Source organism: Nanorana parkeri, unplaced genomic scaffold, assembly GCF_000935625.1.
Source record: "Nanorana parkeri isolate BGI_ZX_2015 unplaced genomic scaffold, ASM93562v1 scaffold1173, whole genome shotgun sequence".
Taxonomy (NCBI): Eukaryota; Metazoa; Chordata; class Amphibia; order Anura; family Dicroglossidae; genus Nanorana; species Nanorana parkeri.
Genome location: NW_017307441.1, coordinates 178,719 through 195,378, shown reverse-complemented (window position 1 = coordinate 195,378; position 16,660 = coordinate 178,719). Strand labels below are relative to the sequence as shown.

At 43.2% G+C, this 16,660-nt stretch overlaps 1 protein-coding gene across 2 annotated transcripts in view; it reads right to left on the bottom strand.

Moving 5' to 3' along the window:
- PDE7A (phosphodiesterase 7A) overlaps positions 1-16,660 on the bottom strand; it is an 85,553-nt gene that overhangs the window by 33,960 nt on the left and 34,933 nt on the right. Inside the window, exons 1-2 of one of the 2 annotated variants that reach the window (XM_018568343.1) lie at positions 6,406-6,649; positions 914-974 (exon numbers count right to left, since the gene is read on the bottom strand). In XM_018568343.1, coding sequence (XP_018423845.1) covers positions 914-974; positions 6,406-6,465 — 121 coding nt within the window. In that variant the 5' untranslated portion in view covers positions 6,466-6,649. Of the gene's footprint in view, positions 1-913; positions 975-6,405; positions 6,650-16,660 lie in introns of those variants that run through there. The other variant, XM_018568342.1, reaches the window with a different exon arrangement.

Sequence of the window (16,660 nt, the reverse complement as noted above, 5' to 3'; positions counted from 1 at the left end):
GATCCCATAAGACAAATCGGATATCCCTAGGATCAACAATCTCTGGTGTTTAACCTATAAAATGTTAATATCTAGGAATATTCAGCATTAAGGAATGCATCCATATATTGTTTTGTTTTTTTTAACAGTTAACTGAGCTAGCTAGAACTGTGAAAATGTGAAAGTCTTCCACAGGAACTAGCTGTGAAGAAGCCTTTCTGTATGCAAAAGGTTAAACCACTTTTCAATCCAGACACAAAGTGCGCCCTTGTCCTTTGCAGCAACCCTAAAAGAGAACTTAAGCCGAATCTTTTTTTGGCTATAGTTTTCTTTTGGGTCACAAGAGTATATTTACCAATATCCTACTGTGACCCAAACTCAGCATATAGCAAGCTACTGCCCGCTATATGCTGATAGCGCAAAGCCGCACAGCAGCCAGAAAGGATCCAGATAATATGGTCGGGATCCAGCCCGCTGCCTGAGTGACAGCTGTCTCTGCATCTAGAGTAAGAGCCAGCCGTGCCCGCCCCCTCCCCTATCTGTCCTTCCAGTGAGCGCTGGAGAAATATAAAGAGGGGAGGGGGAATCCCTGAGGGAGCGGAGACTGAAAGTCACCCCTCTCTGCAGGGAGAAGACCGCTAACTGAGCGATCTGTGGTGATCACTCAGTTCTCAATTGAAAGAGCTTGCATGTGACAACCGCAGTATCACACGCTGGCTCCAAGTATTGGAAAAATACATTTTTCTCTCCAAATACTTCTTTTAAAGTTAATCATTTTGCACCAAGCTCACTAAATGGACCATTTATGTATTTATACATGGTAATCAATCATATATAAATGGTCCATATAGTGAGTAGCAAGACAGTTTATGGTTAACATTATCCTTTGCAAATAAGCCCAAATTTGTTTTTCCCTTGTCACCATGTCACTTACCTAGCATACGAATGTACAAAGCAGTTTGGTCAGAGCTGTCATACGATATTGCCCCACGTCTCTGCAAGGAAAAAAACAAACAAAAAACATCAGTTGACCAATTAACCTGTAAAAGTAACTAAAAACAAATCATGAAAAATCACCATACAAATAAGAACAAACAAGGCAAAAGACAATAAGGCAGTTTTATCCAAACTATGGTCGCCATTGTTTGCATTATAGTTTGCCACTTGTTTGTAAATTAAACACACAAAATCTGCAGCTACCCAATAGCTCTACCATTACATTACACCTCTCACATTTATTTTTTCATGTTAGTTAGCGGCCAAAGTCTAAGCACCCAAAAGGAACCTTACCCCTCTTCGCATCTATGACCATTTCCTGAGCCATCACCCAAGTGGAATAAGTATGCAGATCAGGAACATCAGACAGTATTCAAAAGTTTTTATTTGCATACTTGGTCTAGGTCAATGACTCTAGGAAGGACTGAAGTCAGAGGGCGAGGCAGACAGCCGAGCAAAAAAACAATTTCCAGAGAGGTCACCAATGGTTGCCTTCAAGCTTCCCTTGTGAAAGCCTTCTTTTAAGATCAGGATTAGGCATGCTACAAAAAGCCACAAAATGTAAATGATCTGTACAACAAGGACAGTGTCTAACATAGTAGCCCAATGCTGCAATTTTTGCAAATGCTTTCAGCAAAGGCCATTGTAACCAATTCACAAGCTTGTTAACCAGGAGGCTGCCACGCGTATTATTAGCACAAGATCTTTAGATTATTATCTATAGACAGAAGTGACTTGTGCAAACAAATGGATGACTGAAAATGTGGCCTTTTAGGATCATGTCCTGTCTTCCTATTGTGTATGCGACTGAATGCACATTGTGATCAGACAAAATGCATCAATTACTGTACTAAGTGCGGCTTATTTATATTACACAAATTCAATTCTAAAGAAACAGATTACAGATAAGCAAATCCAATGTGGACATCAGTTTACATGGTACTGTGGAACTCATGTTTAGTGTTGGGGAAAAAAAAAAAAGAAAGCCTAAAGCCCCAGGGGTAGACAATTTTTCTCATTCATGTATGCTTTACATTAGATTAAGCAGGACGCCACTTGTTGACTGTGCAAAAACAACAAAACCGTATTATGCCATCATATCTATTATACTGCACAATACGAATATACAAAAATATTTTTTTATTGCTCAAAATTATTGACACAAAAGAATGGACTCCGCTATACGTTTTCAGATGACCAATTCAACTTTGGAAAACCCTAATGCAATTTATCTAACTCCTCATACCCCAGTTCATTTAGTGTATTTTACCTCAACACTGAGGGGTTTAGTTATGAAAAATTTGAAGGGATATTCCTGTGAATATCTGAACATCTGTTTTCTGCAAGTAATGGCAAAAATGAACGTTTGTAATATATTCTCTTTTCAGGTTGAATGTATTGTGATGTAATACTGTATTATGGCCACAAGATGGAGCAGAGAAGCATAAGAAATAAAATTAAAGCAGAACTCCAGGGAAAATTATTAACCCTTGCAGTGGGGTTACCCCCACACTGGAAGGGTTAACTGCTCGTTTGGGTGTAGGGAGGCGATTTTGCCACTATTCCCCCCAAACGGAATATTCAGATATTTGAAGGGGAAAGGGCCCAGCAAATAGTTTTTTTAAATAGACCCCTGAAAGTACAGTGAGTGTCAAACGGGTACTGAACACAGAAATTGATCCTGACAAAGAATGGTGATACATGTGGGAAATGTGCTTAGAAAACATGATTATTAGGCCTTGTTTACATGGGCTTCAGCTTGCATCAGAGCAGAGTGTACAGCAAGCTTTTATAAAAGACCTTTCAGAAGGCTTTATCAAAGCCTTGGACTTTAATACAATGATTTTTATTATGTACTTATACGTAGAAGCATAGAATGCAAAGAGGGTGTACTTTCTTTTTGTACATGACTGTATACATATACCGCGTTTCCCTGAAAATAAGACCTAGTACTATTTTGCTAAAATATAAGACCTACCCCGGAAATAAGACCTAGTTGTGACCATTCCCGGGGCAGGTGGTGGCATAAGGGGGAACTTGAAGAGCCGCTTGAGAGGCGGGAGAGAATCAGTGTTGCCAACAAAGCCAGCGCTAGAGAAAGCGAAACGGCAGCAGAGGGAGCAGAGCCGCATAAGCCGATGCTTCCTCTGTAGCGCCGGCTCCTGTCACAGGCGAAGTGATACCAAATGCACTCCGCCTGTGAGGAATCGATAGTGAAAGCAAGCTTTGCTCATTCTGGACAGCGATTGGTTACCAAATTGCTCTTGGAAAGGTACGGCATCAGGCCAGAATTCAGGATTTGGAGAGTTATGATGATGTTCCAGAAGACAACATGACTGTATTTGAATAAATGTAGGTTATAATTTCGTACATGAATACATGTAGACTGGTGTACATGAATAAGTGTGGATTGTTGTACATTGACAAAAAATATTTAAAAATCCCACCCCGGGACGATGTTGCATATTTGGTGGTCCTGCCCACTGTTGACCCCATTCTGGAATGTTATTTTTATACGTATGACCAGTTCCTTCACACCAAGGTGGACAGGTCCCCGGGTTCAATTTCATCACCTAAGAAGGGTCTACTGAGATTCTTCCCGATAGCGGCGAGGGCGGTCATTCCGAGGCACTGGAAGTCGAGTACTCTACCTACTCCCCGTGAATGGGTGATAGAATTGAATTCTGTATGCTGGATGGATGAGCATTTTGCAGCTCTGTACCACCGGGATGCCAAATTTTACGCTACTTGGAGAGTCTGGTTACATTTTTGTACTACTGATGGATCATGTGCTGTCATGCTACCTGAATATTGCACCCATATAGTGCCTTGAGAAGGATATGGCGTTGGCCCTTTTGTCCTTGGTTTGTATGCTCCATGTCTTTTGTGTACTTTTGTATTGTTTCTTTTAGTGAAAACTCAAACATTTTCAAATAAATATAATCTTTTAAAAAAAAAAACCTACCCTGAAAATAAGACCTAGTATGGTTTTTTTGAACCCAAAAAAATATACGACAGTGTCTTATTTTTGGGGAAGCATGGTAGTTCGTTAAATTGCTTGCATTTATGATTTTCCAATTATGGAAAACATAAGCAGGGTTAAAATTGTGTTAATACAACCGCAGATGAACATCTAATATTTCACGTGTCATTATTTATTTTATAAACAAAGCCATAATGGAGAAGTTGTGTGTGAAAAACTAAGTACACCTTTAATGCTTCCATAGGAATTAAGAGGCTAGAGTAGTAGTAAGGTGCTGCTCATCAAATGCCCTTGATGAACTGATCATCAGCAAGTGTGGCCACCTCTCTAAAAAGGTGAAGTTTTAGCAGTTTGCTGGCCTGGAGCATTCAGGTGCATGTTAACATAATGCCAAGGAGGCAAAACATCAGCAATGATCTTAGAGAACCACTTGTTGCTGCCCATCAATCAGGGAAGGGTTATATGGCTATTTATTGGAAAATATTCTAAAACAGTTGCCAATCTTCCCCGGAGTAGAAGTCTCAGAAAATTCTGCCCTTGGTCAGACTGTGCAATGCTCAGAGAAATTGCAAATAAAAAAAAAAAAAAATTATCACACAACAGTTACATCTCAGACTCTACAGACCTCAGCTAGCATGTTAAAATGTTAAAGTTAATCACAGTACAATTAGAAAAAGACTGAAGAAGTATTGTTTGTTTGGAAGGGTTGCCAGGAGGAAGCCTCTTCTATCTATAAAGAACATGGCGGCAAGGCTTAGGTTTGCAAATTTGCATCTGAACCACATAAATAATGACACCGTGTAATAGGTCTTGGGTTGTTCATCTGAGGTTGTATTTACCTAATTATAATACCTGCTATGGACCAGATAATTTTTTATTACGTCCCAATACATAAAACGTTCAAAGGGGGTGTACTTTCTTCTGCATACGACTGTAGGTGTAAATCGCTCTTTTCTTTGAATGGAAAACCCCAAAAGATGACCTACAAAAATCTTTTTCTAGCAAGGTACTGCAAGTACTTTCAGTGATACCTGGGGATAGATATGATGAACCTTTCCTTTCCCATGCAGGGCAAAGTAAAAGGGTCATTTAGCTCCCCCCTCAGCAGCATGCACTTAATTGGCATCAGAAACACCAAAGTACTTCCATGTTATGGATGAGCATGCACCTAATTTCCCCTTCACCCATAGAACAGCACTTTGAGTCTCATGATTGGTTCAGCAGTAGCACATAGGCTTGGACCTTACACTGGCTTTTTTTACCCAGTTTCAGAAGCTAAATGAATCGGCTATATATTTAGCATGTTTACTGGAATAAATTATCTGATTTTATACTGGATACTCCACGTATGGCATAAAACATAGGCTTTGTGATACTAAAGCCACAAGGATAATAAAGATCCTGACGAAATAGCTCTCTACCTTTCCCGATCTGAATTTTTCTAAGAATAAGACCAAATGTAGCGCACACACACACACACACACACACACCTCATCAGATGACTACAATGAGCAAAAATAAAAGTACGACAAAGATAAAGCAATGCCGAGTGAAGAAGAGGATAACCACCAGTAGCAGGGAGCTGGCCATACACCTATAGATTTTCGATCGGAAATTTTAATTGTTGCCAAGAACCCTCTTTCGATTCTAGCTCAAATAACCCATCAAGTACAGGACAAATGTCGATTTCCATAATTGTTTATTAGCAATACTAACTCACTGAATTTCATAGATCGACAGAACGGATTTTCATTTGCAGTGTTCTTGCTGCGATTTGTTTTTCACGATTCGCAAAAGGTTTTCCAGCCTGACCGATTGAGGAAATTCAGCCAGGAGTACAGTCATTAAAATCGTTGCTGTCCCATCAACTGATCAATTATTGTTCCAAAGACCATTTGTGGATTCTTGTTTTGGAAATCATCAATTGGGACTTTGCACAGCACGTGTGTAAAAATTATATGAAGATGGCAGGTGTGTGTGTGTGTAAAGTTACTGAAGAGTCACGCAAACATACGAGTTAATTTTTGGGTGGAACTTGGATTTTCCATTAAGCAGCAACATCAAATAACAAAAAGGTGGGGAATGGCTCTAACCCCATAAACTGTATCAGATGAATAACACAGAGAAAAGATTTGAGGTCAACTCTAACCCACAAAGGCTTTTCCAATAGCTAAACACACAAAAACGCAGCCAGTGTTTATCTATCTGCAATATAATTGTAGATGTGTTTTAAAACAGCAGCATTAAGATAGAAGCACCACACCTGCAATATAGAAAACAACTCTATAATTGGCATAGATGTTTACATGTGCTTTAAAAATGACTTAAAATAACCCCCCAAAATTACAAAAACACAACACTGTATTTTCTGCCTACACAGAGTCAAATACAAAAGTGTGTTGTAGCTGAAAAAAAAAAAAAAAGGAGGTGTTAGGATATGTGCATACCTTTGAAGTAATCCACTTGATAAGTATCACGGCTATAGACCAGATTAATGCAATGCCCATCGAGTCACACAAAACACTGCATCATGTTCTGCTTTCTTCCCTCCAACAGCAGAAAGGGGCTTTCAGGGCATACTAAATGACAAGCAATATGTGACATTAAACAGAATGGCTCCAAGTGATTTGAGCTCCAAGCAGCTGCACTAACACAGCAGTCAGCTGATGACTGTGGGCAGAGTCCTGGAATGAAAATACTGCGCTGAGACCTGCAGCAACAAGAAACGAGGGGACCGCACACAGCTTTAAATAACAAGGAAACCGCACTCCACACCTGCACAAAATATACCATGAATTATTAGCTGGAAAACCGGTCGTTAGTGAAGGCCCTCCCTATGTTCACTCCCTTTTCAAATACACCTCCCCAAAAGTATCCAGCTAGGAGGTGAAACACGTTTCTGAAAGTGTATCTAATCCCAGTAACAGACACGTGATATACTGCAGCTTACCAGTACTTCCATGTGATGGCTGCATTTGTTTTCACCTATTGATCCTGCCAGTAATACTTCCTCCCCTACAGTGATAACACACACTGTACTGTATCTATGGAACAGCAACCAGCCACAAAATACAGTATTCAGTGGGGGGGAATTTATCAAAACTGTAGCAGTTGCCCGTGGCAACCAATCAGCTTCTCTCTTCAGTTAAGATTTGAAAATTAAAGAGAGGCTGATTGGTTGCCATGCACAGCTGCTCCAGATTTTGTCTGCTGCAGTTTTGATAAATTCCCCTTAGTGTATTTTGTGGCTGGTTGTGAGCTGGTGTGTGCACCCTGTCAGTGGATCCAAGTGAACCGATCTGGAGCAGCACCCAATACATGTACTATGGGGCAGCACCGTTGTCACTCTATGACAGGTATTGTGTTAGGACTATAGAACACTTCCCCCTCCACTCTTCTGCATAAGAGTGGGAAGGTGTTTTGTAGTGCCAGGATGCTTCCTGATAACACTGAAGAGAGAAGATAGCACTGGATCAAATATTTGCATTAGAGATTAGGGCATGCGTCATCTTTGTGACCAAAAATCTCTTTCCCATTGGGTTCTGGTTCATTCTATGAACTGTGGTGGGTCTTCCAACCCAGATCTTTGTGAAGTGCTTGGCCTTGTGTAACTGATGTGAATGTGCAATATGTAAAGCGCTGTGTAAATTGTGCTATACAAATACCTGTAATAAATAAAAATCCCAGGTGTTCCAGACAGATGTGGCCGATGTACCCATTGAAGTTAATGACAGGGAGACAGCGGCTGCACCTGTAAGCATGTGGTTTGGAATAGAGGAGTGTTGCTTAAAACGCAGGAAAAATGTGTTTTCCGGGACAATCATCTATCCCAAACTGCATCACACGGTCATTTACTTCAATGGGCAAAGCGGCCGCATCTAAGAGGAGAGATCTGGGCTTCACGCCGCAGGAATGCCAGATTGTCCCATGTGAACGGATCCTTAACTTAAAAGAAGGCAGTATTAAACCTCACAACACTGCTCAGGATGTTTATACAAATATAACTAATTTATTATTACTACAATTCTTTTCTCAGACATACAACGCTATTCATCATGAACAGCACTAAGCCCTCGTTCACACCTGAACATTTTGTAGCGCGTTCTACGCTCGACAAAAGCTCTACAAAACGCTCAAAAATATAAATCCCATTGTATTCAATGGTCTCGTTCCCACCTTGGCGTATTTACGCCCGTCCCTAACACGCTACAAAACGGCCCACGCCTGAAAAGGTACATGTACTACTTTGGACCGTTTTTGTTGCGCTTTCCATTGGGATACAGCCAAGTAGCCCTCGGACACGCGCGTTTGACGCGCGACTTTTTACCGCGAATCGCGGTAAAAAAACCGCGCAACAGACGCGCATATGCAATACGTCTAGGTGTGAACGAGACCTAAAAGAAATGACTGGCATTGAACCAATCCGTTGTATGTTGATCTGCCTTTGTCATGGCTCTGTGTCCTTGAAAGCTATCTCCATGATAAATCTTTTAGATCACATCCCTTGTTTTAGGCCAACAACCTTCACTAACTTCTGAGTAATTGGCTGGAAACAATAACAAAAGGTTGACTTTTCAGTCTTCAATGACCATGTGTTTGTTTCAGGTTAGGAACTAGGAGGGAAAAAAAAAAAAAACAAGTCTGAAGCGTCCCATTTTCACTTTAAAAAGATCCTGTTTGTCCTCCCCAGAGACCATTGAGAATGATTGGTCTTGGAAGATCCACCAAACACTGCATCCAGTTATTGACAATCAAACAAAAACAAAGCTCTGAAAACAAGTAAAACCTGTCTGCAGATCTCCTCAAGAAGAAACTTGCAGACATTCAGTAACATGGACGGGAGGAATATTGAATGGGCTACAAGTACAATGACATCACCACACTTGCATTCCAGTGAGAACTACAAGTCCATCTGCCGCAAGGCCTGATGGGACTTGTAGTCTTCTCCGTTCACAGTTCATGTCAGTTCATGTCAGTTCATGTCAGTTCATGTCAGTTCATGTCAGTTCATGTCAGTTCATGTCAAACGATCAAAAATTCAACACAATCCTCTGGAGAAAAGAGCCGAACGATTCAAGTAAAGGGGGCGCTGGGGTAGGGGTTGTGGTGGGATCGGACTATGTTTAACCGGGAATATGGGTGTAACATGAAATCAAATACGCTCGCCTTTAACCTTCTTTTAGGTTGCGACAAGAAACTGGAGACCTGAAAGACACCAATAGAGAGCAAATACAGAAATCATATACAGATTTGCTGGTGGGAAATACAGCTAGTTTTCACCACCGGGCTTTGCATGCTGACAAAAAAAAAAGTGTAAACTTCAAAAATATTCCATTGCGGGTTTTGACTTTGATCAGAAATATGGTGGGCTCTGGGGCTCTGGTGGGGGGACATTGAGGAACCTGGACTTGGGGCAGCAGAGAGTAAATGTGACCCAGGATAAGGGGGAGGGAGAGACACAGGACACAGAGAGAAGTCTACAGAATAGGACAAGTGACAAGAGATTCTTCCTTACACACAGACTCAGCTATGACACATCTCTGCTCTCCCTTCACAGCAGAGAGGGGAGGGGGGGAAACGGACCCTCTGAGAGACAGATTGAAGATCTTGTGGAGGGAATTTTGCATTTCTAGGTCTCTGGCCTGTGAAAGAGTCTATAAAATGAATTATGAAAAACAGCTCTGTGACTCCTGAGAATGCACACACATGTGCATCCCCCCTGCACCGCCCCATTACCACAAAAAACTCAAAATCACTTACAAAAGATGGAAATGTCCTTTAAAGCATTTCAAATGTTTTAGTTTTGATAGCATAAGGGATGGTTAGGATCCCTGTCTGCCCTATTGGGGAGAATAACCTTATTCTCTTGTCCCATAGCCACAACATAAAGTAAGAGGGGAAGCTATCAAAAATTCAGTAAATCACCTCCTCGACAGTTGTTTGTACAACAAGTGTCCTCCTGAAGAACCTGTACTCCATTTCTGTACCAGACACAAACGCAGGAGTTTCAGACTTCTCACTTTGTCATTTATTATTGACAATAGTCAGAGTGAATCTCCATAGTGGGGACAGAAAGATATAAAAATTTAACAGGGGGTACTCAATCTGCTTGAAACTCAATCCATCATTGTAGACCAACTTGGTGTTAAACATGCTTCTTCCCCGAGTATGGCTTCTCAATTTTGCACCTAATACTCCAAGCTTTATGATCTGGAAGCTACCAAGGGTACTACCCCTTCTCCGGCTGCACGGATGGCAACGATAGCTTCATTTCTTCAACTCCTTGGCCCCCCTTGGTTCGACCCGGCAGTGCTGGACTCCTTAGAAGCTCCCATCAGCCCTGACGAAGTTAGTCTTGCTATCTCCCAACTTAAGGCTGGGAAGTGCCCTGGCCCTGATGGATTCACCCCCCACTGCTATAAAACCTTCTCCCAAAGTCTCATGCCATACTTTCTTGCTGCCTTTGATCCCGCTGCCTCGTGCTCGCTAAACTCCCCAACCCCATCAACTTAAGGCCCACATCTCTGCGATCCCTAAACCACTTTGCACCAACTACCGCCCTATTTCTCTCCTAAATGTGGACATGAAATTCCATGCAAAAATTTTAGCCAATCGCCTGGCACCGCTCATTCCGTCCATTATTTCTTTAGACCAGGTGGAGTTTGTCCTGGGGCGGGAGGCCAGAGACAACACCATTAGGGCGCTTAAATTTACAACACTGGGCTCATACCAAGCAAATACGGAGCTTCTTTCTTCCAACCAACACAGAAAAAGCATTTGGTCACGTGGCCTGGGATTATAGGTTTGCCTCCCTAGAGCACATTGGCCTCCAATAGGATATCTCGCATTAAAACTCTACACCAACCCCACAGCTAGCGTCCGTGTCAATGGATTTTTATCCCCTGCCTTTCCTATCCGCAATGGCACCCGCCAAGGCTGTCCCTTGTCTACTTTGCTCTTTCAAACCATTCTTTCAAGCGATTCGTTCCCATCCCGACATCCGTGGTATCCTAGTAGGCACCTCTGAGGAGGAAGTATCGGCATTTGCTGACGATTTACTCTTTTCTCTGACCCAGGCCCTCATTTCGGTACCCAATTTGCTGCACACTTTTGAGGAATTCAATTCGCTTTACAACTTTAAAATCACCTTCACGAAGTCTTCTGCACTGAACATCTCTCTCACCCCCGCCTTGGTCAACCGATGTAAGCTCAATTTTCCTTTTGCATGGAACTCTACTTCGTTAAATTACATAGGAATACGCTTGCCCTCCCATCTCTCGGATCTTTACACTCATAACCTTGCTAACTTATTCGACATTTTCCAGCAGGATCTTTACAGATTGGAGAGTATGTTTATTTTGATTATTGCAGCTCTGCCAAACTACGAAAAGTGTGATTTGTCCAGACTGTTGTATCTCTTCCAAACCCTCCCTTTTGCCCCCCTGCGCAGTTTTTTTCGCTCCCTTCTTTCTTTATTTCGCTCTTTTCTATGGGGTGGTAAATCCCCCCGCACTAGCTTACATAAGCTCTCAAGACCCAGACACCTTGGGGACATTGGTTTCCCGGACATCTCTCGGTAGCACCGGCTTGCCTCCTAGCTAGAATTATTGACTAGAATCTGCATTCACACCACTACCTCTTCACTCTAGCCCATGGATCGCTCGGTCACACATCCCTGCTTCGCTACGTTCACACCCCCTTCTCTGGCATCCTTTGCACACCTTCTTTCGTTTGCTGAAGACGACCCGTCTCTCCTCAACCCTAAGCCCCCTGACTCCTGTACGGCTCAACCCAAATTTCCCTCCGGGTATGAATCCATCATTCTTAACCGGGTGGTGGCCTGATCCCCTTCTCATGGCTAAGGACCTCTTTAGATCAGGTTATTTTCTCCCTCTTTCAAACACTGAACCAACAATCTTCTGCCTCCACCTTACCCCTTTGGACCTATTTCCAGATACGGCACTTTCTTAACTCACCACGCTTTCGGATGCACTTCAGCAGGAGTCCGACCCCTTTCGAATCCCTATGCACTTCTCCCTCACCTATACAACAAACTATTACTCGGTTATACATGGAATTGGGCATGGAGTCTGACCCTTAAAGTTGACCCGGCTGCCAAGGCCTGGGAACGGGATTTAGGGCTATTCTTCCGGATGGAGGATTGGGAAACTATGAACCTCTGTTTGATACAGGGATCTAAGAATGTCAATATTCAGGAAACAAACTACAAAATACACACTAGGTGGTATCCAACTGCAGAATTCCTCCACAAACTTTATCCCACCGTTCCTGACACTTGCTGGAGGTGCCATCAAGATGTCATCACTTTTCTTCCCATCTGGTGGAACTGTCCCCTGCTTTTACCTCGCACAGAGTGGTCCTTTCAATCCTATCAACATTCTAAACGAAACTGCTCCGGCGGCCGCAAAGCATCTTGGGGCGGGCGCATGCGCAGTTCGGATTCTCGGCTGGGAGACGAGCAGAGACTCAAGATAAAGTCTATGGACGCGTGCACCCACATGCAGACACCGTTGGATCTGACGTGCCTGCAAGCAGAGAGGAGTCAGCGCTGGATCGGAGAGCCGCCGCACCGCTGGAGGGACAGATGAAAACATGGGGAAAGATCGGATTAAGAGACATCATTTAAGGTAAGTGCTGACATTAAACATGGGGGGGGGGAGGAATTATCCTTTAACCCCTTCATGACTGAGGCCCTTTTTTCAATTTTTGCACCCATGTTATATTCCACATTTTAGGCCTGAAAATGACGTAAAACCCCCCAACATTATATATTTTCTGAATGCCAAGACCCTATAGAATAAAATGGTGGTAGTTGAAAATTTTTATGTTGCGCAATATTAGCGCAACTCCTTATTAAACCCCAAAATTTAGTGACAAATTTAATTAAATGCCCCAAAACACAACAAATTACCCATTTTTTTAATGAAATATAAAAGATGAGGTTACAACGAGTAAAACGATACCCAACATGCCCAGTTTACAGATTGCGTGCGACCGTGAAACGGCGAAAAACTGCAGTACCCCAAAAAGTCAATAAAAGACACTTTAAAAGCCCCCACAGGTCATCAATTTAGAGATACCCCAAAATACTGGCCCTAGAATTATTGCTCTCACTCCGGCGTGCGCGGCGATACCCAACATGTGTAGCGCGTTCGTCGTTTTCATGCGTAGGCGCACCCGACGCGTGTTTACGTGGCGACGCGCGTGCTCGCGGGGGCGGGGTACTTTTAAAAATTTTTTTTTATTATTATTAGATTTATTTTATTTCATTTTAATTTTAAAAACTGTTTTTTTTTTTTTATTTACTTTACTTTGACTGCTATCACATGGGGGGGCTTGCAAGCCCCCCCATGTAATAGCAGATGGTGGTGACAGGTCCTCTTTAAGGTGATGCTGGGGGTCCAAAAGACCCTCAGTGTCACCTTTACACTGGAAATAAGCTATTGAAGTGCAGATCGCACTTCAATAGCTTATAGCTGGGCTGCAGGAGCCCAGAACTGACAGCCCAGGGACCGGAAGTGATGCAATCTGCATCGCTCCCGGTCCCATAGAACGGGGAGGGGATCGATGAACGGAAGTTCGTCGACCTCCTCCCCAGCTCCCCGCGGACACAAAGATCGCCGGTCCCGGGCCCGTAGGAGGGGCAACGGAGCCCGGGAAGCACAGCGGGGGTGTCCGGCGGGGGGGGCGGCCCCTTCTTCGGGACGCAGAAGCGATCTGGCGACAGGTAAGTCGCCAGGATCGCTTCTGTTGTAAAGCCGACAGTCGGCTCTACAAGTTTAAACAGACTCCCGGCGGCAAAAGTCGCCGAGAGTCTGTTTAAACAGCCCCGATGCTGGTGACGTACACTGTACGTCGTCAGTCACGAAGGGGTTAATGTCACTTTAACTTTTCACCTACTGAATGCTGCCAAATCCGTTATACCCCGGCTTTGGCGATCTTCTACCGCACCACATTTGTCGGATTGGTTTCGACACATTGATTTTATGGCGGAGATGGAGGAGCTGATTCACGTACAACAAAACACAAACGCAAACTACTGCACATGTACCAATGAAATGGTTACTTTTCAGGTTCAAATCTGCACTAGTGTCATTGAAGTGAAGAAAGTCTTTTAGGGCTTGTTCACACCAAGCACGGAGCAGATCCAGAGCAGAGCAGGTGCAGACCCGATCAAAACTGTGTCCAATGTATTCCTATGTTATTTTGAGCTCCAGTTCACATTGCAGCGTGCAGATCCAGAGTAGATCCAGAGCAGGTGAAAAAAAAACTGCGGCAAGCCCTATTTTACCTGCTCTGGATCTGCTCTGGAACGCATCAAAAAAAGCATTCAAGTGCCTGAAAGCCCATGTTAAACTTAATTTTTTTTTTCCAAAAACGGCCCGGAACGCATCAAAAACACATCAAAAACGCTGCACAACCCACTGCACTGCGTGTGCAGAAACCTGACCGGATCTGCATTTGGTGTGAACAAGGCCTTGCCCTCTATCACTGGGACTCCCTCCCACCCACAAGGGCACCTGTCAGTCTTGGCACCAGTGTTTATCCATGTACAGAAGATTTAACTCTGCGCGTAGATAGCTTGCCCAAATTAGGCCAACCTCATCTGCATTGACATCAGTGCTTACAGTTTTGGAATCCAAATGGACAGAAATAGCTCTACTGCGGTGCATGGTATACAAACACTATCTGCCAGAGCTTGTGTAGATGCAGGCGTGTGTTGTGAAACAAGACATTAAAACACACACACGAAATAGCGCGAAATGTACACATAGATGTCACAGGATGACAGGACTTAACTCTATCCACACTCATCAAAGTTGGGAGTAAACAGCAATTTATTAAAGAGCCTTAACTGCACCATGGTAATATACAACAAGACATCAGTTTACCATGCCTCTGCCCCAAAACATAAACACGGGGACATGTTTCCTGTGTGCTTGCATTATAACAAATAATTGTGGAGACACAAGGGAGAGCTGTCTGATGCACACGCACATACTGCCTCCGGGTATAAAACTAAATACAGATACAGGCATGATGGGACTTCTGTGTAGAAGCGACATCACTGTGCATCCTGGATATCGCTGACAGTCAATATCTACACATGAATGTTCCGCGATGCTTCTTCGCTGCAGTCACCAGTGGGAACTGTATGCCTATCATCTCACTGACCACAGCTACAAGGAAAAGAAGATCAGTACGTTTGTACAATAGGTTGTCTGTTTACCAATGCTGGATGGAATCAGTTATGGAGCCTTACAATTAACAATAACCGTGGACACCAATATTGAAAGTAAGTTGCTGTGATTGTAAAAAGTCTGATCATCAACTTTTCACAAGTTTTAAAGTTTAATCTTTTATCACACCCAGTAATTGCATTTTATTCCTATTAATCATTCAGTTTATATGCCGACTATGTGTTTTTGTTTACCCCTTCAGCAGGCAGAGGGTTTTAGAGCAAATCACTTGAACTGGCCTGCGAGCCCAGTTTATTAGCCACCTTGTGTACCGGCCGGTTAGCCCTTGTGATAGCAATAAAATAAAGTCAAAAGAAATGTAGGGGCATACATGTGTACGTAAACAGCGCCACACATGTAAAGTATCACCACAAACATGGGAGTGAGAGCAATAATTCTAGGGCCATAATTCACTGTTGGCTCTCAACTGATGAAAAGTAAACGCCATTATAGACAGTTTGGGAGTACCTACGTTTTTCACCACTGCACGGGCGTGCACAATTTTAGGGCATGACGTGTTTGGTCTATTTACTCAACATAACCCCCGAGGACATAACAGGTTCTCTTATTTTTTTTCCGCTGGCTTGATACAAATAAAAAAATTGCTGGTTGCTTAGTGGACAGTACACTATACAATTCTGTAACCAATTAACATTTATTTAGATGCCAACTAACTTGTTTACATCTTGCTGCTGGCCGGCGGCTAGATTTTGTGGTTGGCAGCAGAATATAAACAATGGGGAGAAATAGCCAGCCTGCTATTAGCCATTTCAAATTGCAATGGCAAGCTGGCTATTGTGCTGACCCACTGAGCAGAGGAGCGGACCTGAGAGAGAACTTTCCCTCAAGTCTACTCCTCTGGTCAGTAGGTGGGGTTTTAATAGCCAGCCTGCTATTGGCTATTGCAATTTGAAATAGTCAATAGCAGGTTGGCTATTAAAACTCTGCCCCACCAAGCAGAGGAGCGTACCCAAGAAAGTTCTCTCTCAGGACCGCTCCCCTGCTTGGTGGGCGGGATTTCAAATAGCCAGTCTGCTATTGGCCATTTCAAATTGCAATAGCAGACTGACTATCGCTCCTGCCCACTGAGCAGAGGAGTGGACCTGAGAGAGAAGATTTCTCAGTCGCACCTCTGCTCAGTGGGCGGGGCTTCAAAAGCCAGCCTGCTATTGCAATAGCCAATAGCAGTCTGGGTATTGCTCCCGGCTGCTTACATTCACCTGTTGGCTGCAGAAGCTAGCCGGCAGGTGAATGGGGCGCTGTGGGAGGGTGGTTGCTTGAGAATTACGATCAACTCTCAAGCAACCAGAAAACTAGTTATCCAGTACCTATCGATCCCCGTGGCTGCTCGATGACTGGGAGTTTCCTTTATTGTGTTTGTGTGAACTAAAATTAATTTTAGCGTATTTTTTTTTCTCCAAAAAATATCAACTCAATTTGG